This window comes from Pleurodeles waltl, chromosome 11 (assembly GCF_031143425.1).
Source record: "Pleurodeles waltl isolate 20211129_DDA chromosome 11, aPleWal1.hap1.20221129, whole genome shotgun sequence".
NCBI lineage: Eukaryota > Metazoa > Chordata > Amphibia > Caudata > Salamandridae > Pleurodeles > Pleurodeles waltl.
Window position 1 is genome coordinate 347,828,440 of NC_090450.1, and position 25,151 is coordinate 347,853,590.

General features: G+C 45.3%; 1 protein-coding gene across 1 annotated transcript in view; it reads right to left on the minus strand.

Moving 5' to 3' along the window:
- The window catches only part of ANO7 (anoctamin 7), a 2,026,240-nt gene that overhangs the window by 1,812,827 nt on the left and 188,262 nt on the right, over positions 1-25,151 (minus strand). The window contains exon 2 of the mRNA XM_069213645.1: positions 17,636-17,802. Coding sequence (XP_069069746.1) covers positions 17,636-17,755 — 120 coding nt within the window. The 5' untranslated portion in view covers positions 17,756-17,802. The remainder of the gene's footprint in view (positions 1-17,635; positions 17,803-25,151) is intronic.

The following is a 25,151-nucleotide window of genomic DNA, read 5'->3' on the forward strand; positions in this document are numbered from 1 at the left end:
GGACTGTCCTACGGTCTTGGCACAGCAGGTGGGCTTCTCCTTGGATAGATGTCTCCCTACCTAGTCAGGAACTCCTTCCCCTATCTCAGCAGACCAGGCAGGCTTGGCACAGATTTCAGGTGATATCCACTACTATCAAAGAGACTGACTGTCACGGACACCATCTCAGTAGTTCTTTGAACACTCTTCAGAGCACTCATTCTCTTTGCCCTAACAGAATGGGGGCCAAGTGGGATAGTTTGAGTCCCAGCTTGTAGTCCTCTTCCAAATAGAGGATGTTGATTCCACTGTCTGTATACTGGTACCTATTTGAAGTGGCTCCTCTCGCAAAAATACCTCCTCCTTCTGTAGAGCAGACAAAATATTTATTGCACCAAAGACAAAGGTATAATGAAGTGTGACGCCTCTGCTCCTATCTGTCATTAGCCTCCTGGAATAGCACTCTGGGGGCAGACAAAGGGGCAGGCCATGACTAAAAGATTTTCTCTGCAGAAGAAAAGAGAACCACCTTCTCACCTACCCACACCCACTATAGGTGAAATGGCAGTTCTCAAGAGGAATGGTCAGCAGCCCTCGCTAACAAATGTCTCTCTTGCATTTCTGCAGCAGCCCAGTCTCCAACACCTTTTGCTTCAGTGTCTCAGGCTACTGCCTTGTAATCTTGAGTATAAGCAACATATAATCACTTTTTGGGGAGGCTGTGCCATAGCCTCCAACATGTGCGGTGTTTTATTAGGGGAATTCAGAATGGATGCCAGTGTTCTCTGCAATCTTACACTTATAATAACAATGGAGTCTTGCTACCAGTACCATACATACAGCACACACAGAACACACACGCATGAGTATGTCAGTGATGGCTCTGTGTATTACATGCAAGTGGAACATTTCTCTAAATGGGCCTGTAGGCACCCTACTCATACCAAAACATAAAAAGGTCTGTTTAGTATTATCAATCAGAAAGTGTTCTTGATGCAACCATCTAGACCTCAGAGCAAGGCCCTAGATCTTTTGGTTAGTTACAAGGCCTAAAGAACAGCACACATGCAGGATTATCATGGGTGCATGGCCAAAAGTGTCAGGATACCAGATAATCTGCAGCTGGGGTTACTCAGGGCAGGAGTGCACATCTGTACTACCATGCAAAGGACATGCTTGTCCTAAAATCTATAATTCATCCTGTCCTGAAAAAAGGGGACCAGGAACAGCTAGAAGACCTATAATCTGTACATCATAGTGCTTAATTTGTGGCCAAACAGTTCATAGAAAGATGATGGAGATTATCTAACCCCCAATTTCAGATGTTGATTTATGTGATACCTAGTGGGAGAACGTGTGATCGGGTGGTTACAACATATCTGGGGTGCCATAAGACCAGAGTTATCTTCTCCTATTCCTCACAAGACTACATAGTTAAGGTCTGGGCAAATCACATTATTTAAGTTTATATCACACTTGTGACTTGGGTTGCCTTCTGCGCATCACTTCATCTTGAACGTAATTCAGGGCTGCCTTTGTCCTCTAACACAATTTATGGAGTATGCCAAACATGGCATGGTTTATCGATTGAAAGGATTGTTCCCATATTCCTTCACATACCCTACTGACTCTTGATGATTGTCTCTTGTTATCTTCTCAGCCTCTTGTGTTAGTCTCCAACTCATCCAGTGTAATACAAAAATTCAGATTCTTCCTATTCCTATTGCGCCTTAACCATGGCATTAGAATCATCTAATCCCATTGCTGTTGTGCCCTCTGCCATGGACTCCAAAATGGCTCTCCTCTTCTATACTCCTGACATGTCTTGGACTCATGACTTCGGATTTTGGACTATATCCTTTTGTTGTGCGCAAAATTACCCCTGGCTTGTGTTAAAGCAGAAATCTCGGCTATATTTTAGTTATAATAAACTAGATAGCGGAGTTCATGCTTTAGGTCAATGAACCTTTTGTGCTGCTTTAAAGAAAACCTCAAAGACATAAAGTCAATTACCAAACAATACAATATACAACATTAAGAAACCAATAAAGAACACGCTATGATCAATGCGACCATGAATAACCACACCAGTTTATTAAGAATAAATATGTTTGTTTCCCTATATTTACAAAGCTAAGGTCATGAATATTATCAAAATCAATTGATACATGTAGAGAAACAACACAGGCTGATTGAAACGCGAAAGAATCTAAGCTTAATCAACGCAATGAAAATAATTATTTCAATAGAGAATACACAAATTAATAGTAATAGTATTTGAGCAAGAGAAATTGAATACATTGAATCAACAAAAGAAAAGTGTCAATGATCGTTCATAAGAATAAGAGTAATACCTCACTAACCACTAATTAGCATTAGCATGTTGGGCTGCATGCAAAAGTTTGATTAACACAAATTTGGAAAACACTTAACAATGGCACTATAAATAAGCAGCAGATTGGTACCTGTAAAACAAAAGACAAAGGACAAGACATTATGATATGTCAATTTTTACCTATCCTAATTGGAACAGCAAACAGCTTAACTTCCTCAAGGGGGCAGTAGCGTCAGGAACAGAACAGGAAGAGGAAAGGGAGAATTGGTTTAGAAGTTTTAGTCTATAATGTACCTAAACCATCAGACTATTAGTTCATCATAGACCAGGTAAGTTAAACTCAGGAAATAACAAAATACCAAAAAGTCAGTAGACTATCTGGCTAAAGAATAGCTCCAAAATATGGCTGAAGAATAACTCAACGTATGAATCCCTGAAAAATAATAATAACCCCAGAATGACTGTGTAGTCTTGTTATATTAAAAGACAGTAAACGTTCTATTGGACAAGTAAGTCAGGCAAAGAACGAACAACCATTTACAAAGATATTAGATATTGACATTAGATTCTAAGTTTCTCTTTTAGACGTTTACAGGATTCTGGTTGGTCGCACCTCCATTCACGTATTCCTAAATGTATACAAAAGTATCCTCGTAGGTTTCTTTAATCTGGTTTCAATAGTTCCTTTTGTTCAACATTGCCGGTTATGTTACAAACATTTAATAACAGTAGGAACAGGATGTAATGTTTCTGAATCCTCGAAAGAAAACAAAAGTTAGAAACATGTCTTTACATAAATGAATAGAGCTAGTCAAACGGCTGACATAAAGTCATAGGAGTGGAGCAAACTAGAAACATTTAATACAGATACCATTGCACGGTGGCCTTGCTCAGCTTTAGGCCCAGCAGAGAACAAGAAATACTCATTTTATTATTTCCTAAAATGAATTCTACAAAAGAAAACATTTAACTCCTAACATTACGCTAACTTTTCACAGTTAATTTTTCGGGTAGGCCTCACATTCGATGGTGGCCAATTTTGCAATCACATAATGCGCAATTCATAAAAATTTAATATAACTATGATTACATATAAGAAAAATATTAGTACAACATTTCTGCGCTCACAATCCCTCCTCTGATGGCTATGGCCCTCAACATGACATTGCCGGTAAATCCCACTTACCACCACGGTGATGGCTGCCAACATACCCCCACGTTGGCGGATATCCGTTCGCCATATTATGACACACACACACACACCAAACCGTCAGAATGCAGCTACATACACAAATCCATCAGCCCAAAGGTCAGTGGTAAACTATTGGTATCAACACCCATACCATTAGGGCAACAAAACAACGCCCACCACATCATGACCCACGAATCACCACGGTGGACATTCAACGGCAGTAAACCATTGGTGGTATACACCTCCGCGCTCAAAATGGACACCCAAATACTAAACTACACAAAATTGGCCAATTCAAACAACACACACCTGACACCCATACAAACACCACACCCACCAACTCACACCACTATAAAACAGACACCCACATTACCCACAATCCTTTATGCATACAAATCATTGCCACCAGACAGACATCAAGGCTCCTGTGCCAACTACACACACACCCATACATCGCTCACACACTCCACTACGCACACCCAATCACAGTACCCAACATCCACACACTTGCACACAAAACCTATGGCCCCACAAAGACACCCCTGTTTCACAGAGGATGAGTTGCGGGTCATGGTGGCGGAAATTGTCAGGGTAGAGCCACAGCTGTTTGGAGCACAGATACAGCAGATATCCATTGCAAAGAAGATGGAGCTATGGCGGAGAATCATGGACAGGGTGAACGCCGTGGGACAGCATCCAAGAACAAGGGACGACATCAGGGTGAGGTGGAACGACCTATGGGGGATGGTACGTTCTGTGGCAGCAAGGCACCAGCTCGCCAGACCGAGGACTGGCAGTGGACCCCCACCTCCTCACCCAGCTCACAGCATGGGAGGAGCAAATCTTGGCATTACTGCATCCTGAGGGACTCACTGGAGTAGCTGGAGGACTGAACACTGGTAAGTCAACATTTACCATTTATCACCCCCTATACCTGCATGCCATCTCACATCTTCACTCCCATCACTCCACTCCATCCCACACACTGCACCAAAGCAGATGACTAACCCCAATGCCAAGCCCTGCATGCCATACCAATGCATGGACAGCCCTCCCAGCCCTGCATGAACACCCATCACCAAAGCATGCACAGCATAGGGGTACTAACAATCACACAATACATCAACAGACACATTCAAAGGTGGCAGGGCAGCAGCAACAATAGAGGGGAAGATAGGGATGTACAATATGTCACAGGTATGAAGCATAATACCTCACTTACATCCCCACAGGTGCCCCAGCCAATGTCAGCGGAGAGGAGTTGCCAAAACTATCCAGTCCCTCAACAGAAGATGCCCCCAGTGATGACAGTAACTCTGAACTTCAGGATCTGGATCAACAACCTGGCCTATCAGGGACCACTGGTTAGTCGGTCACCCCAGCCCACTCACAGTCCACCACAGAGCCTCCCCCATCAGTATCCAACACCACAGCACCCACCTAGCGTACCCACACCTCTGTCCCCAGGACACGTCAATCAACAGTGTGCCCACCTGTACAGGGACCCCAGTCCACACCTCACCCCCAAGAAAATCAGCGACCTGGGGTAAGTGGCAGTGGGTACACCGTTCTGGGAACAGAGGTACAGGGCAACAGGGATACTGGGAGGGCTGCTGTGCACCGGGGGGAGGACAGGCCCAGGGAACCAACTATCCACGAGGCACTCACTAATGTCCTGGGGGCCTACCAACAATCCCAGGACACGATGGGCCAGATCCTGAACAACATGCAGGAGAACAAGCGGCTGCAGGAGGAACACCATCAGGAGTTTAGAGAGGACTTGCAGGCCCTTAACACCACCATGATCTCCATAGCTGGGGTGCTGGTAGACATGGCCAACATCATGAGGGAAAGGATTGCACAGTAGCAGGCCCCTACCACTAGCCAGTCTATTGCCCAGCCCGCCATATCCGCTGCAGCTAGTGGTCAGGAAGCCTTGCCACAGGACCCACAGGCCACCAGCATCCCTCCCCCTGCAGAAGGTGAACTACCCCACAAACATTCCCTGTGACCCAGTCAGAAGCCAGAGACACTTGCCAAGATCAAGACCACCGCCAGGAAATGAGACTTTCCTGATTGTCCCCCTTGTGTCCCACCCTGTCACCTTGTCCACTTTGAACTACCTTTGCTCCCCTTCCCATGGCCCCTTGGTCACTGGACCTGTGCTACAAACAGACTGGAATAATACCCTGGATTTTCCTCCACCATCAACCCATTCCATTGCACCTTTCAGTCACTTATTTGTACTATAAACACCCTTCAACACAATTTGAGTGACACTGTTTTATGTGTTGAAAATATGCACCTGTGGGAAGAGTCACATCTAGTGCAAATGGTCTGAACACTGTGATAGCATACAAATAATGATCTGTAAATGTCTGTAGTGATCAGGACATTGTTGTTATATCACCAACATCTGGACAATGAGAAGCCATAGGTGACAGTAAGCTGAGATGCAAAGTCCTAGGGGGATAACACCTGAAGGCATACACTGACATACAGTGGGTGGGGACTCTGGCTCACCTATTAGCCACACCTTGTGGCTCTGTAGTTGGACCATCACATTTGGGATGCTGCTACTCCTCAGGACAAAGGTGTCATGCACCGACCCAGAATACTTGACAGTGACGTGGGAGATGTACCAGTCTGCCAGGCACACCATTTGCACATTCAGTGAGTGGAAACTCTTCAGATTCCTGAACATCTATTCATTCTGGCAGAGGGGACAAACACAACATGTGTACAGTCAATCGCCCCAATAATATTGGGGTTATGCCCCATTGCATAGAATACTGCATTCACAGTGGCCAAATCTTCCACCTGGGGGAAAGTAATGTAGCTGCACATGTGTTTAGCCAGGGCAGACAAGTCCCTTGCCAGCACGATTGAAAATATTGGCTGTGACATTCCAGCTGCCAAGCCCACTGTCACTTGGAAAGAACTAGTTGCCAGGAAATGAAGCACTGATAGCACTTGCACAAGAGGGGGGATCGCGGTGGGATGACGGATAGCTGATATCCAATCAATTGGGCACTTAGCTCTGTGACTGTGGCCCTGTCCAGTCTACAAGTCAGTATAATGTGCCTGTCCTCCAGGGTAGCCAAGTCCACAAGGGGTCTGTCCACGGAGGTTCGTCTTCTCCTCCCATTCATCCGCAGCTGTACGTATCTAAGGGACACAAGAGTGAGTATGCTGTCATAATTTGAACAATGGAACCACCACCTCAGTACACATAGTGGATTTATGTGATGGGACATTGGGAATGGCAGGGTATGTGCAAATTTAGGCAGTGACGCAGTTAAGGTTAATCTGATTGCCATGAAATGGCGACCGCCTGTCCTGCATGTAGGGACAGGTGGAAGTGAGGTAACTCCGCCGACGTTGGGTGTCGTGGCAGAAGGCGGTTTTGCACCGCCGTGCAATTCCTCATTGGATAATATGGGGCTCTTTGGAGTACGGTGGCCAATGGGGATCTGCGCCAGCAGTGACAGTGTACACTGCCGTGGACGTGACCACCATCTTCTATCTGATTCCTCACTTGTTTCCTGACCTTCAAAAGGAGAACACCTTCACTGCATGTGCTGCTGTGACCTGTGTCTGGAATCTACCATGGCCCGTGTGACCGGGAAAGGGCCCCTGCCTTCAATGTGGAGGAGTTGGAGCAATTGATGGATGGGGTCCTACCCCAGTAGGAACTGCTGTATGGGTCTCCAGACCAATAGGTGAGCACACCTTGGGCACGATGCATGTGGAAAGGATGCATGGAGATGTGTGTGCAAGAATCAGGTCAATGTGGGGGTGAATGTCTTGTGTTGGTGAACATGGTGTGCGCCGGGCAATATCTGTGCCAATGGTGATGGTAACGCGATTGGTGAGCCATATGTGTGACATGCTAGATTGTATGTGTAATGGTGTCCTCCCGTCTGTATTGCCTCTGCGGGTTAGCGCCCATCAAAAGGGATTATGGTGTGCCATTGCCAAGGACGTGCGGACCCTTGGGTTCTATGGCAGGTGGAGCACCCACTGTCGGAAACGGTGGGAGGACCTGAGACGCTGGGCACGGAAGTCCGCGGAGGCCCAGCTGGGGATGGCCTCCCAACGAGGACGGGGTGGGGGTCGGAACCTGACCCCCCTGATGGCCCGCATACTGGCGGTGGCCTACCCTGAGCTGGATGAGCGCTTGAGGGCATCACAGCAGCCACAAGGGGGTGAGTACAGTGGCCGTTATAACAAAGTTTTGTAGGTGTCATGGGATCTGGGTGGTGGGTGTCAGTTAGTGGGTGGCCCTTAATGCCAGGCCAAACATTGCAGCGTGATCCAGCTCATGGGTAATGGTCGAAAGGGAAAACAAGGTAACCTAGCTTGGTTGTATTCCATGTCAGACAGGGCTTAATGGGTCCCAGGAGGGGTGCAGTTGGCAGTGGTTGGCCCTCATCTTGCTGTGGCATATAGCCAATTGTTTGGCAGTGCAATGCGCAGTGCTAAATCCTGATCCCTATGTGTGACGATACTGTGTATGCCTTCTGTGGTGTTGGTGCAGTAATTGACCTTGTGCTCCCTTTCTCTCTCTCTCCCTTTTTTCTTCTGTCATCCTGTCCATGTGTCCATTAGCATCATCTGGTGGAGGAGCAGGGGCACAGCAACAGAGGGAGCTGCATCCCACAGGACCCAGGAGGCAGTCAACCGAGGCAGAGGAAACCAGTGGGACAGAGGGCGAGGGGAGCACCACTGCGGAGACAGGAGGTGACAACACAGACTCAGATACCTACTCCGATGGAAGCTCCCTGGTGGTGGCGGTCACCTCTGTGACCACCCCAGCTGCAGGTACAGCTGCCACTCCCTGTACCAGCACCGCCCTCCCAGTAGCCCCTCAGCGAGTTGCCCGTGCCCGCTCACCCAGGAGGGTGGGCATCTCCTTCGCCCCGGGCACCTCAGGCTCTGCCCCAGTGAGCGCTGCTGCCCTGAGTGAGGAGGCTATTGACCCCCTGAGATCCATCTCTGTAGGGCAGTCAACCATTGTGAATGCCATCCAGGGGCTGGCATCCTAGATGCAGCAATGCAATGTATTCCAGGAGGGCATCCACAGTGGACTGGTGGCACAACAGAGATTGAATCATGCTCTGGCCTCCTCTCTGATGGCAGCCATTGTCCCCGTTAATACCATCCCCCTTTTAACTACCACTCCCGAGTCCCAGTCTCCTTAACCCCCAACCCATCACATGCACACATACAGACGAGAATGCACACAAGACATCACACAAGACTAGCACAGTCAAAAATAGGCACCCCACTACAGCCCACAAGCACTGACGCAAACATCAGACAGTAGCACACACAACCACATCCACTGTCTCCCCCTCCTCCTCCTCCACCTCCCTCACAGTCACGTCCACACTCACACCTGCATGCACTACATCAACATTCACCACCAGCATCACAACACCAAGCAGCACACACACCTCCCTAGCAGACACCTCCACAACATCCATGCACACGTTCACTGTGTCCTCTCTCACCCTGTCTGTCCCCCTCTCCTAAAGGACACAAACGCAAGCACTCAGACACCCAACAGCCATCCACCTCATACACGCACACTGCCCATGCACCTGCACCCAAGTCCAGCACACATACACCTCGAACAACCACTCCCTCAACCTCCACTCCGATCCCTCCTCCCTCTTCCCGTCCCACTGTCCCTAAGAAGCTTTTCCTTGCCAAACTTGACCTCTTCCCTCCCCTCCCCCGTCCTGCCCGTAAGAGCAAGATCACAAAGACCCAGCCCGACACCTCAGCCAAACAGTCTACACGGACAGTAGAGGCACCTCCTAGTCATGGAGGCAAGACAGTGATGGATCCCACTCCACCAACCAAGAAGGTTAAGGATCCCACACCCCCTGCCATGAAGGGGAAGAAGCCCTTGACTCCTGCTATAAAGGGGAAGGAGACCGCACCTCCTGCCATGAAGGGGAAGAAGCCCTGGACTCATGCCATGAAGGGGAAGGAGCCCTCGACTCCTGCCATGAAGGAGAAGAAGCCCTCGACTCCATCAGAAGCTGGCAGGGTGACACCACCACCACCAGTGGTCACGGAGCACTCACCTCCAGCTGAGGCAGTGCAGCCCACTCCTCCTGCAGAGGCTACACCTTCACCTGCTGAGACAGTGGAGCCCTCACCTCCAGCAGAGGCTGCCCAGGAGGCACCTTTACCTGCTGAGACAGTGCAGCCCTCAACTCCAGCAGAGGCTGCCTAGGAGGCACATTCACCTGCTGACACAGCGCAGCCATCATCTCCAGATGAGGCAGTGTAGCCCTCACCGCCAGCAGAGGGCATGTAGGCCACCTTCCTGGGACTGCTGTACAAGGAGCCCCCTCCAGAAGCAGTGGGCAAGTCACCCATCTGAGACACTGTGGCCTTGCACTCCCCAGCACAGAGAAATGGGCATGGAGCCCCCCAGAACCAGTGGTCAAGTCATCCACCTGAGAGACTCTGGCCTTGCACTCCCCAGCAATGTGAAATGGGCATGGAGCCCCCTCCACAACCAGTGGGCAAGTCACCAGCCTGTGAGACTGTGGCCTTGTACTCCCCAGCACAGGGAATTTGGCATGGAGCCCCCTCCAGAACCAGTGGGCAAGTCACCCACCTGAGAGACTGTGGCCTTGTACTCCCCAGCAATGTGAAATGGGCATGGAGCCCCCTCCAGAACCAGTGGTCAAGTTCCCAACTTCGGCTGAGTGCTCCCCACCCCCTAACCCCCTGAGGTGCCTGCCCACTTGCAAACTGATGCCCCTGCAGAGTTCTGTGCGGATGATGTCAGGGAACAAGTTGGGCCTTGGACTGTGCCCTGTGGCCATGTGGGCCTTTTGTACTTTGGAAACGGCATTGGCCCTTAGTGGACATTTGTACATATCTAGTTTTTATACAATTGGTTCATTTGGTGGCTCTTCCCATTCAATACATTTTTGTTAATGCCTTCTTTTTGTCCTGGTATTATTATGCTGTGTGCCGTGTGCCATTGGTTTATGTCTGCAGCTGGTTGTGTATATAGTGTGTGTATGTCTGGTGTGTGTTGTGCGTGAGTGTGTCACTCTCCTTTTCCTCCCTCCCTCCCTTGTGTGCTCGGCAGCTGTACTCACCGTCGTCGTCTTCGTTGGCATTGGTGTTCCAGGTGGCGCATGGCGTAGAAGCGCATCAGGAAGACTTGCAGTTCTGGTTCCATGGCGGCTTTGTCCTTCTTTCAGTCTCTGATGGTAAAACTTTGCTTTTCTGTTTAGTGTTTCTGCCAGGCTTTTGATGGCGTTGGTGCCACCCCGGAAATCGTGGCGGCGTACTGTGTCATGATATGGTGGGTGGTACGTTGTCCTCTGCCTGGCTGTTGATGGCGACTACAGGCGTGCGTGATGTTAACACCCTGGCGGATGGCGTGGTACATTGGCTATCTATGGAAGTTCTCACCACCATGGTCATAATTTGGCAGTAATTACCGCCGGCCTGTTGGTGGTATTTCCGCCACTTAATCACTCACTGCCAATGTCATAATGACCACCTATATATGTCATCACACAAAAACCCTAAATAACTTAATTTATTTCAATGCATGTCTTAAAACCTAGGTCCATATTTATACTTTTTTAGCGCCACATTTGTGCCGCTTTTTGATGCAAAAACGGTGCAAACACAAAAGACAATTGTATTTTGCAAGTTTTCACCACTTTTGTGTCAGAAAATGACACAAATGCAGCGCTAAAAAAGTATAAATATGGGCCCTAGTTTCTTGCACATTTCTGTACATTTTCTTTCTCCTTGAATTTTCCCCATACAATTTTTCCATTTGAAATTCCAGCCTCCTCTGATTCTTTTATCAATTGAAACAATTTGTACATTCCCCATTTTCCAATTATACAAAACACAATGCCCCGTATTTATACTTTTTTAGCGCCACATTTGTGTCATTTTTTGGCAGAAATGCAGCGCAAACTTACAAAATACAATTGTATTTTGAAAGTTTGCGCTGCATTTCCATAAAAAAATGATGCAAATGCGGCGCTAAAAAAGTATAAATACGGGCCAATGTTGGAAATCCATTTGACCAATTTTATTATAATACCTTTCCCTAGGTTGCCAATCCAATTTCCCACGGACTCAATTTCCTTGCCAGCTTTTTCCCAAATAGTAGTTTTGGTTAATTCTTTTGGTATTAATTCATGTTTCATTAAATTGTTATTCAAGCTTCTAACTGCTTTACTATTGTCCGGTATGTATGCGCAACAGTGACGCGGACCTAGCAATTTTCAAACTCCTCCTTCTCTTGCCAAAAGAATGTCTAATGCAAGGTGGTTCTGAAGAGTCATAGGTCTTGTCGCAGCCATTTCAGTGTCTAAGAGGAGAATAGCTCCTGAAAAATCCATTAACATGTTATCCACTACTGTAGACAATCTTTGTACTTTCATTGAATTCAGAACAACTCCCAACGAAGGAATTATTGCTCCAAATATGTCTCCCACAATACTGGAACTGATTCTCATTTGTGTCTAGGTTATAATTCTGTCAATTTAGGAAATTTACTCAAGTCATCAAGTTGGTACATTTTCGGGAAGACTTTTCCCAACTAACATGTGCTATACCATCCTCTAGGAAGACGGTAATAAGTATTTTTCCCACACATACAATAGATGCCAGGCATTACTGGATCCTGACCATTCAACATAAATGTCCATTTACTCAGAAAAAAAACAAATACCTACATTCACTCATTCCCACATATATTCTATCAAAATAAGACTGCGGCCTATATATACAAAGCTTGCCTACATGTTTTGCATCTAAAGCTAACTTCCCGTGTTTCGTGATATCAGTATAAGCATGATCACTTCCAGGGCTTCGTTGAACCATTCCCTTATCCATCTTAGCCTTCATTACCCTCCTTCTGTCCTCAGTGTTTTCTAAGAAACTCTTTTCAACAGGTGTTAGTAAGCACGTTAGATTATTACGGTGTGCATATACCATACCGAATGTTAATGTAGGTTCAAAGAACCCTCCTACTAATAATATGTCATTATCATTGGCAACTTTACTTAAGTACCTAATTACCGGGACACAGGAAAACACAAGGCCTTGATTGGAATAGAAATATTGAATACTCTCTTGATTATAGAACCTTGTTAGTAAAAGAATGCAAGTTATGCCATAAGTTAATGGTAGACTGTGATATGAAATTCCCTCTCTCAATAGAGGATGGAATCTGCGTACAGACATAGCAATTTCTAGCATCCATAGTGCCAACATACTCTCGTAATAAGCAATAGAAGACATTAGTAGAAAGTTCTCTCTCTTCATGTAAGTATTTTCCATCTATTTTAAACCTATCTATTGCTGAAAGAGTAGGAATTAATTCTAAAGGTGTAGAAATGGTATGTACAGCTATGGTATGATTGGCTCTGCTCGAATCAAAGACAATCACACTCACAATCAACAACAAACATACAATTGCACAAATGATTGCTAAACCAATACCTATACAATTACAGCATCTGTTCGTAGTGTCTTGTTTGATAAAGTTCCCGCGTGGTCTGTAAGGAATCACAAAGTAAAAGCAAATACGAAAGTATGGCTATGCAGCAAAAATCAAAACAAAAACAAAAAATTTACATTTTTCAATCTTTTATCCCTCCTATTTTTTTTTTCAAAAGTTCATTCACACTTTCAGGACCCTTTGTCAAAGTTTGGTAGAAGTTGTCAAAAATCAGTTGTCAAATCAGATTATCAAAGTCTTTTCAGGTAAAATGCAACAAAGTCTCCTTTCAAATTCAAATGTATTAATTTCCACTGTAGTCTCATTTATCTTCATTTACCCAAATATAGACCAGGAATGTTTCTGTCAAAGAAAAAAAACAAAAATTCTTCTTGCTATTCGTTAGTAGTTGCATATGCTCATTCAGAACTAGAATATCTTTTATTGACAACTCTTTTTCTTTTCAATCTTCGACGACTGCTGACTTCTCCTTCACTCAGATCTTCTTCTCTAGTTAAGTCGTCTTCTTCCTGAGTTGGCGGCACCACGTTAATCTTGCCTGTTTTTGAATTTGTCTCTGGCCAGTTATCACCTTTCAGAGGTTTCTTTGCCAACGCTCTTTTCAGAATTGGATACAAATACTTCTCCTTTGACATTCCCACAACGAATATGTGACAGAACAACTAGGTCCTAAACAACTATACCCTAAACTACTACTGCTAAAGAACTAAAAAGTCTCTACAACTAGGTACTGAACAACTACTGTCTAAACAACAATTGTGCCTGAATAACAATTGCCTGAACAACTAATATATATATATATATATATATATATTCCAAACAACTAATAAACCATAAAAACCAAAAAGAAAACCTTACCTTAAAAGTAGTTGTTCAGGCAATTGTTATTCAGGCACAATTGTTGTTTAGAGAGTAGTTGTTCTGTACTTAGTTGCAGAGACTTTTTAGTTGTTTAGCAGTAGTGGTTCAGGCAAGTAGTGGTTTAGACCTAGTTGTTCAGGATCTTTCCCGATGTACCTTCATGTGTTTTCCTGTCCATACGTTCATGGATGGTGAACAGGATACTTGACCCTTATCTGAGATGCCATTCAAGGCCTAAATCTGTGTTCGAAGGATATTAGACCTTTCTATAAGATTTTGATTCACTAACTTCAGCCCTATGCAATCCTGGTCAAGGTCTGGGCCTATGATCCAGGAGGCGTATCTAATATCCTCTCTTATCACCGATTTACATCCCCTTGTGTTCCTAATCCAATGTATTGTTTTATTAATCAGCAAATCTTGAGAGTCTCTATCATCCTGGATCAATTTAGGGATGTTTGTCAAGTATACATCATACTGCCTTGCCAACTTGTTGGAACTCAGTAGCCTCCCTTGTGCTTTCTGGCAATCAAAGTCCCTTCACCTAGTACTCCTTCTACGAATCTAAACTTTTTCCCCAAAGGATTTAGGGGCATATTTATACTCCGTTTGCGCCGAATTTGCGTCGTTTTTTTCGACGCAAATTCGGCGCAAAACTAACGCCATATTTATACTTTGGCGTTAGACGCGTCTAGCGCCAAAGTATGAGGAAAGAGCGTCATTTTTTTGCGTGAACGCCTTCCTTGCGTTAATGAGATGCAAGGTAGGCGTTCCCGTCTAAAAAAATGACTGCAACGCAAATGCGTCGTATTTATACTCCCGGGCAAAAATCACGCCCGGGAGTGGGCGGGGCAAAAAAACCCGCATTTGCGCCGGATTTTAGCGCCTGGGTCAGGGCAGGCGTTAAGGGACCTGTGGGCTCAAAATGAGCCCACAGCTGCCCTCCCATGCCCCCAGGGAACCCCCCTGCCACCCTTGCCCACCCCAGGAGGACACCCAAGGATGGAGGGACCCATCCCAGGGACATTCAGGTAAGTTCAGGTAAGTATAATTTTTTATTTTTTTTATATTTTTTTTTGGCATAGGGGGGCCTGATTTGTGCCCCCCTACATGCCTCAATGCCCAATGACCATGCCCAGGGGACATAAGTCCCCTGGGCATGGCCATTGGGCAAGTGGGCATGACTCCTGTCTTTACTAAGACAGGAGTCATGTAAATGGTGTCTGGGCATCGTTAAAAATGGCGCAAATCGGGTGGAGGCGATTTTTTGGCGTCAACCTGACTTGCACCATTTTAAGACGCCCTAACGCCATTTTCCCCAACGCCGGCGCTGCCTGGTGTACGTGGTTTTTTTCCACGCACACCAGGCAGCGCCGGTCTGCTAGCGCCGGCTAACGCCATTCAATAAATACGGCGCCCGCATGGCGCTTCAGAATGGCGTTAGCCGGCGCAAAACGTTTTGACGCTAAACTGCGTTAGCGCAGTTTAGCGTCAAAAAGTATAAATACGGGCCTTAGTGCAGGAGGATGGCACTATCCCTACTCTTACTGATCCTCCAGCAGACTGAGATGGCAGAGTCCAGGTGCGGAAGCAGCATGGTTGGAAGCCTTTTGTGTCCCTGAGACTTTGGGTCAGGGAGGCCAGCAACTAGCCCTTAGAGTCACTTTGGGTTCTCAGATGGAGAAATGCAGGCACAGTCTTTCTCACATCCAGGTAAGAGGGTATCAGGTCAGCAAAGCAGGAGTACAGCAGAGTGGCAGTCCTTCAGCAGCACAGCACTCCCTTCTTCCTGGCAGAGTATCCACAGGTCCAGAAGTGTACTTAAGTGGTGGTGTCTGAGGTCCAGTACCTATACACAGTTGTACCTTTTATGTGTGGGAGACTTCAAATACATGCTTTTGAAGGGCACATATGTCCTGCCCTAGCTCCAGCCTAGCTACAGGAGATATTCAGCCTTTTGTGTAGCGACAAGACACAGCCTATTCAGGTTTAAGTGAGGCTGCGTCCGGCTCCTCTCTCCCTCCCGGCCCAGGACGACCCATGAAGTCACACCTAAGCTCCCACTGTATGTGGCTGTCTAAAAGGATTACACAAAGCTCAACTGCCAACTACATACAATCATGTGACCAGAGACAAGCTGCAGGCACCAAATGGCTAAGGTAAGAAGATGCCAACTATCTAAAAGTGGCAGTTTCAGAATTGCACACAATCAGTTAGGATTTGAAATTGTGTTTCCAGCAAACTTGAAGGGGTCTTCTTTTCCCATCTGGAAATTATGCTTATAAAGTGTAATAAGGTAATTCCAATGTTCACCTATGGCAGACATAGGCCTTGCTGTGGTGAAAAATACATTTAAGATGTGTTCACCACCACCAGTACGTGTGAAGCTAAACAATACATGTCCTACCAGTTAAATATGTTGCACCCTATCCTCTGGGCTGTTTAGAGCTTACCCCAGAAGTGGCATGTGTACTAAAAAGGAAGGTTTGGACCTGGCAAAAGGTTTATTTTGCTAGGTCAAAATGGCAGTTGAAAACTGCACACACATACTCTGCACTGTCAGGCCTGAGACTTATTTATAGAGCTACTTAAATGGGTGGCGCAATCAGAACTGCCCACAAGTAGCATTTAATTTACAGGCCCTAGACACACATAGTGTACTTTTTCTAGGGACTTATAAGATAAGTGAATTTGCGAATTGGGTGTATGCCAATGTTACCATGTTTGAAGAAAAGTGCTCAAACACTTTAGCACTGGCTAGCAATGGTAAAGTATGCAGAAGCCAGCAAAAATTAAATCAGTAAACCAGGATATCTGAAACCAAAAAGTTAGGGGGAAACCATGCTAAGGTTGCCAGGTCTAAAACACTCAGTAGACGACAACACATATTACCTGACTACACATGTATATGCACTTAACATACACTCAGGATGCCAGCGCAAGGATCTGGGCATACACATAATAGTGGAACTTGACAGAAATTGGCCAGTTGGCCTCACTAAAAAAAACTGTATGCTGCATACACCGCTTTATGCGCTTTACACAGCACAGGATCAGTAGTCCACTGTTCACAATGAGGACAGGCTTTCTGCCCTCCATCTGGTCACAGGCGATGTGCAAGAGCTGACACAGTCATGTAGAGGCGGAGGCTTCTGCACACACACACACACATGCACTAGATTAGTGTGACACCAGGCCCTAATCAAAAGTCAAGATGCCAGATATTATGCAGTTGGGCCCTCAGGACAGTGGAACATGCAGGGAACATTCCCATTCCCAACACCAAGGTATCAGCAAATAGAAAGAAGAATATTGAGGTTAAGAATCCTGATCTTGGGGTTCCAGGTCAATACCAACACCCTTTTTGCTATAAGCTTGTCTTCTACTCATACTTCTGTTGCTGAACTGGAATTGTGTGTGTTGTAGACTACAATTCATTCAAATCAACCAAAATAGGAAGATGACTAGAAATATAATGTAATGGATTTGCTTTTAGGGTGACACAGAACAACAGGACTCGTCATAAGATGTAATAGCTGGTTGATAACGTTGCCATTGAAGAATAACTTTTCCTTTCAACTTTCTTTATACATTCAATAAAATGCCTTAAAACCCTGCCGTACAGCCAGCAGAATTATTTTTTACAATTGAAAGACAAGTGGATTTAGCAATATGCCCTGTTAGTATGAAGAGCTTATTTCTTTTCACCTCTGAATTATTCTTTTGGTCAAAAACCTACCTTTATCATTGACATGGGCTGTAAACCCTTTTCTATGCTGCCATAGCGGACCCTATTGTCTGTCTCAGCTTCTTGGATCAAACCAGCAGCATCGCCTCCATCAATTTTCTTTCTGAACATGGTGACTTATAGCAGCATCTGCACTGTTGCTGGCAGCTCTGTGTATCCTGTGGAAGAAAGAGAGCACAGGTATCATAGAGGAAAGTGATAGTCACCATGAAGATACTCTAATAGTTCAAATGCATGTCCTAACTCAGGCACCTTAATGCTAGGCATGTCATAGCTTTAACTTCTTCAATCAGCACTTCCCCAAAATCTGGAAAACAAGCTGAGTAACTGGGGATTCATCTCTGTCCTCACTTTTGGCACTCCAAACGTGTATAGTATTACAGCTCTGCTCACAATGCTGACAATGTGCCTCAATACTAACAATGCACCCCAATCTTGGCACCAAATGCATCATTAGACACTGAATCAAATTCATCTCTCAGAAGGTATGCCACTCTTTCCCTGCTGCACCCAGCCTGTTCTACTACTGCCGTCTCAATCTTCCCTCAGAAAACCTAAAACGTTTGTTTGGTGTCTTGGTTGGTGTAATTCAAGCACCTGTTTGTACCATCTCAGAATGCTGAAAAAATGTTTGTTTCTAATCTTCTCTCACAAAGTTTTTCTTTGCTAGTTTTTTCACACACATGGAAAAGTCTTTAGCTGGTAAATTTAATGATTAGAATTTGGTGTTTACAGAATATCCTTTCCTTGTTAACTGCCAGTCCCACCTTAAGCAAAATGACTTATGTAACTTTGCAAGATTCACATGGCCATACACAACAACAATTTCTTCATAGAGAAATAGATTTTGACCACTCCACACAACCCCGACCTGAGCCAAGAGCAAACATTTAGTATCTTTTGACTACAAAAAACTCTAAAAATGATTTGATTATTTTCTATAGAAGCAATACATCTTTGAAATCTTATTAATTAAGGCCTGAATTGGAATTTGGCTAGCTGGGTACTCCATCATGTGACAGAGTGCCCCAGTCAGCCAAACTTTCAGTCCGCCTGCTCTACTGTAAATCCGACAAATTATCATGTTTTCATTGGCAGTGCCCCCCCATTGGGTCTGCAGACAGAAAGCTTATTCCGACAGCTGGGGTTCTGACCGTTATGGTAAGAACATCACATTACCCACCTTATTTATTCAGAGTGGATGGTCTGATGTCCATTTTATGTCTATTGCGACCTGGGAAAACCTATTGGTGATGAACAGAAAAAACCTATTGGTGATGAGCACGGAAATACTCTCCATGGCTGTCTACCATAAACGATGGTAGACAGCCATGAAAAATGGCAGCGGTCATCCAACCGCCTCGTAGGTAGTTTCTTTGAAGTATAGAGATTGCGGCAGGGAGGCGGTGATCTCTGAATATGGATTTCCTATGTCTATCAGGGGGTCAAAAGTAATGCACTCTCCCAGCCTAATGGATAGAGGTAAAACCTCCAAATTCTAAATCAGATCAATAGCCTATAAGTGAGATTGCTTATTACCTTCTGTTGGTTCTATTTAAGACATAACTTGTCTTTGAGTTCCAGCATCTAAACAATTGATGCTTTGTATATACAAAACAATGCAGGAGAGAAAAAGAGACTATAGTGTTAACAAGCTTTAGGCGATCTCACTTCCAACCTACGTTCAGAACTACTACGTTCACTACCAAAAGGGACAAGTCACACATGCTCTTTGATTAGTGCCACTTGTCTCAGCACGGGCAGCAAAGGCCGACATCAAAAAGTTTAATTCTCTTATGTTGTTTTTTATTACGATGGGGACATAAGAAAATTGGAGTCACATTTGGACTTAGTCATTGATAAGCAGGAGGTTTGACTCAGTAAGAAAACTTTTCTTTGAGGTTAGCTGCAGTGATGGATTTCAGTTGTGTCCATCAATGGCTGTGCCAATGGTGGATTCTAACAGCTGATTGGAACCAGATGCACATAACATCTGAGGTGGTTAAGAGCTGCTGGAGCCAGGGTAGGAATAGTAGAACCTCTGTGCACTTCAATGGCATGTCTTTGAAGTCTGCCTCACTTCAAAGGCACCAATGGGTATAGGTACTGAACCTCAGACACCACCATTTCAGTACACTTCTGGACCTGTAGGAAGAAATGCTGTGAAGGACTGCCACTCTGCTAGACTGCACTCTGCTGGACTCCTGCTTTGCTGTGCTGACTCGCTGCCGGCTACTCTCTGCCTGGGTGAGAAGGACTCGGCTTGCATCACTTGAACCCAGAATCGAGAGTGACTCAAAGAGCTAGTTGGCTGACCTCCTGATCTGAAATCCCAAGGACATAAAAGACTTTCAACCACCCTGCTTCTGCACCTGGACTCCGCCATCTGTGAGTCTACCTTGCAAAGTGGTCCCACGCCAATCCTGAACCTTTGGAAGTGGGCCTAAGGTGGGTACCAGCGGAACAAATGAATCACCTTTGCCATCACAGCGGGCAGGGAAACAGATTAAAACTCCGCTCCCAGCGAGTGGGAGCAGTTTTACAGTTCTCACTTGCTGGGAGCAGAATAAGTGTTTGCAAGCTTCTATCTGCTGAGGGTTGGCATCCTAGGGAGATAGCAGAAGCCGGCCCTGGGTGGTGGCGGTCCTCAGTGCTATTAATGGCTCCATGAGGGGGGGGCCTGTGGCCCCTTACTTTAATTTGCATGGGTCGGCATCAGAGAGGTGGTGGTGCCCAGTGCTGTATATGGCCTGGGCCCCCCTTCCAATTTTATTTATGTTACTGGCCTCAGAGAGGTGGTGGTCCCTGGGGCCGGGGGGGTCTGCACAGCCCCCCTGCACAAATGTAAATTTAGCCCCAGGAAGGTAGTGGGCCCCATGAGGCAGATCCGCACTGCCCCCATTCAATATTTTAATACAGCCTCAGGGAGGTGGCTGTCCCTGGTGCACAAAAGTGCCCTAAGAGGAAGGCTCAGTGCACCCCACTCCTTATTTTATAATAGCACATGCCCCCCAGGGGCTAAATTTTAAACAAGCGTGGAAGACCATGCTTGTTTTTTTTGTTTTTTTCCTCAGGTTCACGGCTCCTTCGCAAATTTCTGCAAGCATTTTTTAACAAATGCTTTTTTTTTCCCTGCCGTTGTTCCAGTGGGACCCAGCAACAAGGGTAAGGGGTCAAGGTATTTCCACCCTGCCCCCCTTTCTTTTTTTTCACATTTTGTTTTGCGACTCGACTGATGATGAGACTCAAAATGGCTGCCAACACTTCCTGGCTTAAGTGTTGAAAGCCAATAGGATCTCAGCATGAGACCTCTGAGATCCAGAGAGCTTTGTGTCCCTATATATACAAATTTGTTTTTCCTTTAAATACACTAAAACCACTGAATGGATTTTACACCAAATAACAAAAAGCCCGATCTTTGCACCAAGATCTATCTTCCTGTCAAATTTGTTGTAAATCTGTTCAGCAGTTCGAGCTGTAATCGTGTCAAAGGCCTTATGGGAATATGCATGGGGAAAATGTGCTTTGGAGCTCCCCTTTTTTCTCTGCCCCCGCTTGGCAAATCACCCATAAACTTTCAAGACACCAGCTGAAGTAAGATGCATACTAGTTTTGAAAATTTTGTGAGTTATTGACAAAACAAAACATGCTTTTCCTATGGAAACTAGGTCCTAACTCTATATATGTATACGTATATGTCACGACTCACGTGCTGCTGGCGCCTGGAAACCGCAGATCTAGTGGCGTAGGTCTTGAGGGTTCGGCTTTGGCCCAGAAAGGGGCGACTCTTTCTAGTAGCCACGGTGCTGCAGGCAGTGGAAACGCCAAGAACAGACCGTGCCCTTTAGAATTAGTGCCAGAGGGAAAAAACCCCAATAAAGGGGAAAAAACCTCCAAAAAATGGATTCCTGAAACGAAAACAAAACCAGGAATCAAACAGGAACAAAATGCAGGTAAATGCAAAATCGAAAAGATTCAGAACCGAAGGCTAAGAATCAGGAGCGAAGACCCAATCTGAGCAGAAAGTGATGCAGCGCAAGGAAAGGGAGAAAACAGAGCCCTTATATACCAAGAAACAGGAAGTGACCAACAGGAAGTAAAAAGACACCATTTTAGATAGGGAAAAAGTACATAGGATAGAATAGAACAGGAACCATAGAAAATAGGGACCAAGGAATGCTGGGAAGAAAAAGGTAACATGGGAAGGGGGAAAGACATAAAGAAAGGACAAAAAATGCCTCGAAAAGGTAAAGAAGAAAAAGTAGAAGAAGAAAGAAAAAGAAACAGGTAAGGAGGGGTCAGGGGAGAACAGGGACACCACAGAAGGCAGAGCGAGGCCCAAAATAATATCTGGGGCCTCGCGCTGTACAAAGAAGACTCGGAGCGCGCCGCGTCCTGAGAACGCGCTGCGCGGCGCAACAGTAGGTCCCCCCCCCCGAAGGTCCAGGTTTGAAGGGAAACAAACGATGAAAACGAGAAATCAAAAGAGGGGCGTGAACAGAAGAAGCATCTTCCCAAGAGCATTCACTAAGAGGATAACCCTTCCAGTGAATCAAATACTGAAGACGCCGGTGAAAAAGGCGGGAGTCACAAATTTCTTGAACCTCATATTCAGGGACATCATTCACCAACACAGGAGGAGGACAAGGAAACTGACGAGAGAAAGGATCAGGGACATAAGGTTTGAGTTGGGATACATGAAAGACCGGATGAATTTTCCAAGTATGAGGCAAGCGAAGACGAACAGTGACAGGATTGAGCAACTGAAGAATACGAAAAGGCCCATAATAGCGAGGCGTGAACTTATTCAGAGAAAGACGAGAGGGCAAGAATTTGGAAGAAAGCCAGACTTTATCCTGAGGGTGATAATCGGGAGTGGGTCCACGTTTCTTATCAGCGATCTTCTTCATATACCTCTTAGTGTGCAATAAATTAGATCTAATGAGCTTATGGAGTTGCAGGAGACGTTTGGAAAAAGATGTAATGGCAGGCAGAGGAGAGGTAGATTGAGGAGCAGTAGGAAAAGAGGTCGGATGATAGCCATAGGAACAGAAAAAGGGAGTGACCTTGGAGGCACTATGGACAGAATTGTTGTAGGAATATTCAGCAATAGGAAGATAAGTGTTCCAGTTGCTTTGGGTGGAATTACAAAAACAACGAAGGTATTGTTCTAGTCCTTGATTCAAACGCTCAGTTTGTCCATTGGTCTGAGGATGGAAACCGGATGATAGTGCTATATTGATATTCAGTGTCTTGCAAAAATGTTTCCAAAACCGGGAAATATACTGGGGACCCCTGTCAGACACAATGGTATGTGGAAGTCCATGGAGACGGAAAATATGGTCGATAAATATCTGGCTCAATTCTTGGGATGTTGGTAATTTCTTTAGAGCAGTAAAGTGGGCCATCTTAGTGAAAGAATCAACAGTGACCATGATAACCTGGTTTCCAGCTGATGGCGGAAGTGAACACATAAAGTCAGTGGAAATAGTATGCCATGGCGTTGGTGGAACTGGCAAAGGCTGTAGTAATCCTGCAGGTCTGCTACGGGGAATCTTGACTTGGGCACATGTGGGACAAGCCTGAACATATCTTTCGACATCTGATTTCCAGGTAGGCCACCAGAAAGATCGCGAAAGAAGTTCTTGTGTGGCCTTAATACCTCTATGTCCAGCAACCGGTGAATCATGGCACATTTGTAATGCTTTGTCTCGCACTCTGTTAGTAGGGAGGAATAACAGCTTCTGATGAAAAAAGAATCCTTCTTTCTTGCATAAAAAGGTTCTTAAGTTCTCTATTTCGCTATTAGACAGGCTGGAATACTCCAGTCGTACCTCATCCAGAAAAGATTGAGCAACTCCAATGATCTTACTAGGCTCCAGTAGAAACTGCGATGGGGAAGGAGTACAATCTGGATAGCGTCGAGACAGAGCATCAGCCAGAATGTTTTGAGATCCAGGAATATAGGTGATGTAAAAGTCATACTGACTAAAGAAAAAGGCCCAACGCGCCTGGCGACTATTTTGGCATACAAAATTACGTAGACATTGCAGATTACGGTGATCTGTTCTCGCCTCGAAAGGCTCCTTGGATCCCATCAGAAACTGTCTCCATTCGATGCAGGCTGTCTTCAGAGCTAACAACTCTCTTTCTAGTACAGAGTAATGTTGTTCAGCTGAAGAGAGAATATGGGACAAATAGAAAACAGGATGTTCAAGACCATCATCTTCTTGAAGTTGAAGCAAGACTGCTCCAATAGCTTTTTCGGAAGCATCGGTAACTACGATAAACTGTTTATTGGTATCTGGATGTCTCAAGATGGGAGCTTGAGTGAATGCCTTCTTTAATTCTTGAAAAGCTGTTTCAGCCGCCTTGGTCCAGACAAACCCCTGTTTTAGATTTTCCTTCTTTAAGGTATGGGTTATATGGCTGGTCTGTTTGGCAAAGTCTTGAATGAACTGTCGGTAAAAATTTGCTAATCCTAGGAAACATTGTGTTTCTTTGATAGAAGAGGGAGAAGGCCACTCTAGAATTGCTTGTACCTTTTCTAGGTCCATAGCTATGCCGGTGGAACTTAAATGATAACCCAGATATTTGACTTCCGTCTTATCGAACTCACACTTTTCGGGTTTACAGAATAGTTGATGTGCTCGGAGTCTGTGAAGGACTTGTTTCACATGAGAAGAATGGAGTTCGGGGCGTCTGGAAAAAATAAGGATGTCGTCCAAGTAGATTACGAGTGTCTGGTTCAAGAGATCGGAAAATATTGAGTCCATAAACCTTTGAAATATAGCAGGAGCGTTCGTAAGACCAAAGGGCATGACTTTATATTCAAAATGACCGAACGGTGTCCTGAATGCTGTTTTCCACTCGTCTCCTTCTTTTATACGTAAAAGGTGGTAAGCTCCCCGAAGATCCAACTTGGTAAAACGTTGAGCCCCTCTGACTGCCTCTAAAATATCCTTAATGAGGGGCAAAGGATAACGATCCTTTATAGTTATCTTGTTTAGGCCTCGAAAGTCTATGCAAGGACGAAGATCTTTGGTCTTCTTGGGTACAAAAAAGAGAGGAGCCCCTGCTGGAGAAGATGATGGAACAATGAGACCACCCTGTACATTTTCCTCCAGATACTCCTTAAGAACTTCCTTTTCAGGTTCCGTGAGAGAATACATCCTCCCAAAGGGAACGACTGTTCCAGGTTCCAAAGGAATAGCACAATCGTACTCTCGATGTGGAGGTAATACAGGTCTGGATGGTTTTTGAAACACGTCTTGGAACTCTAAATAATGTTCAGGAACCCCTTGGACAGTGTTGATGGAATACTCCGTAGTACTCTTCATAGGTGTTAATCTGTTTGGTGACCAATATTTATCGGAAGCAAAGCAATTTTCTTGACAAAACTGTGAGGATAAAGAAATTGTCCGGGTTACCCAGTTCACATATGGGTTATGTCTAGTTAACCATGGAATTCCGAGAATAATGGTATGGTTGGGAGATGAAATGAGAT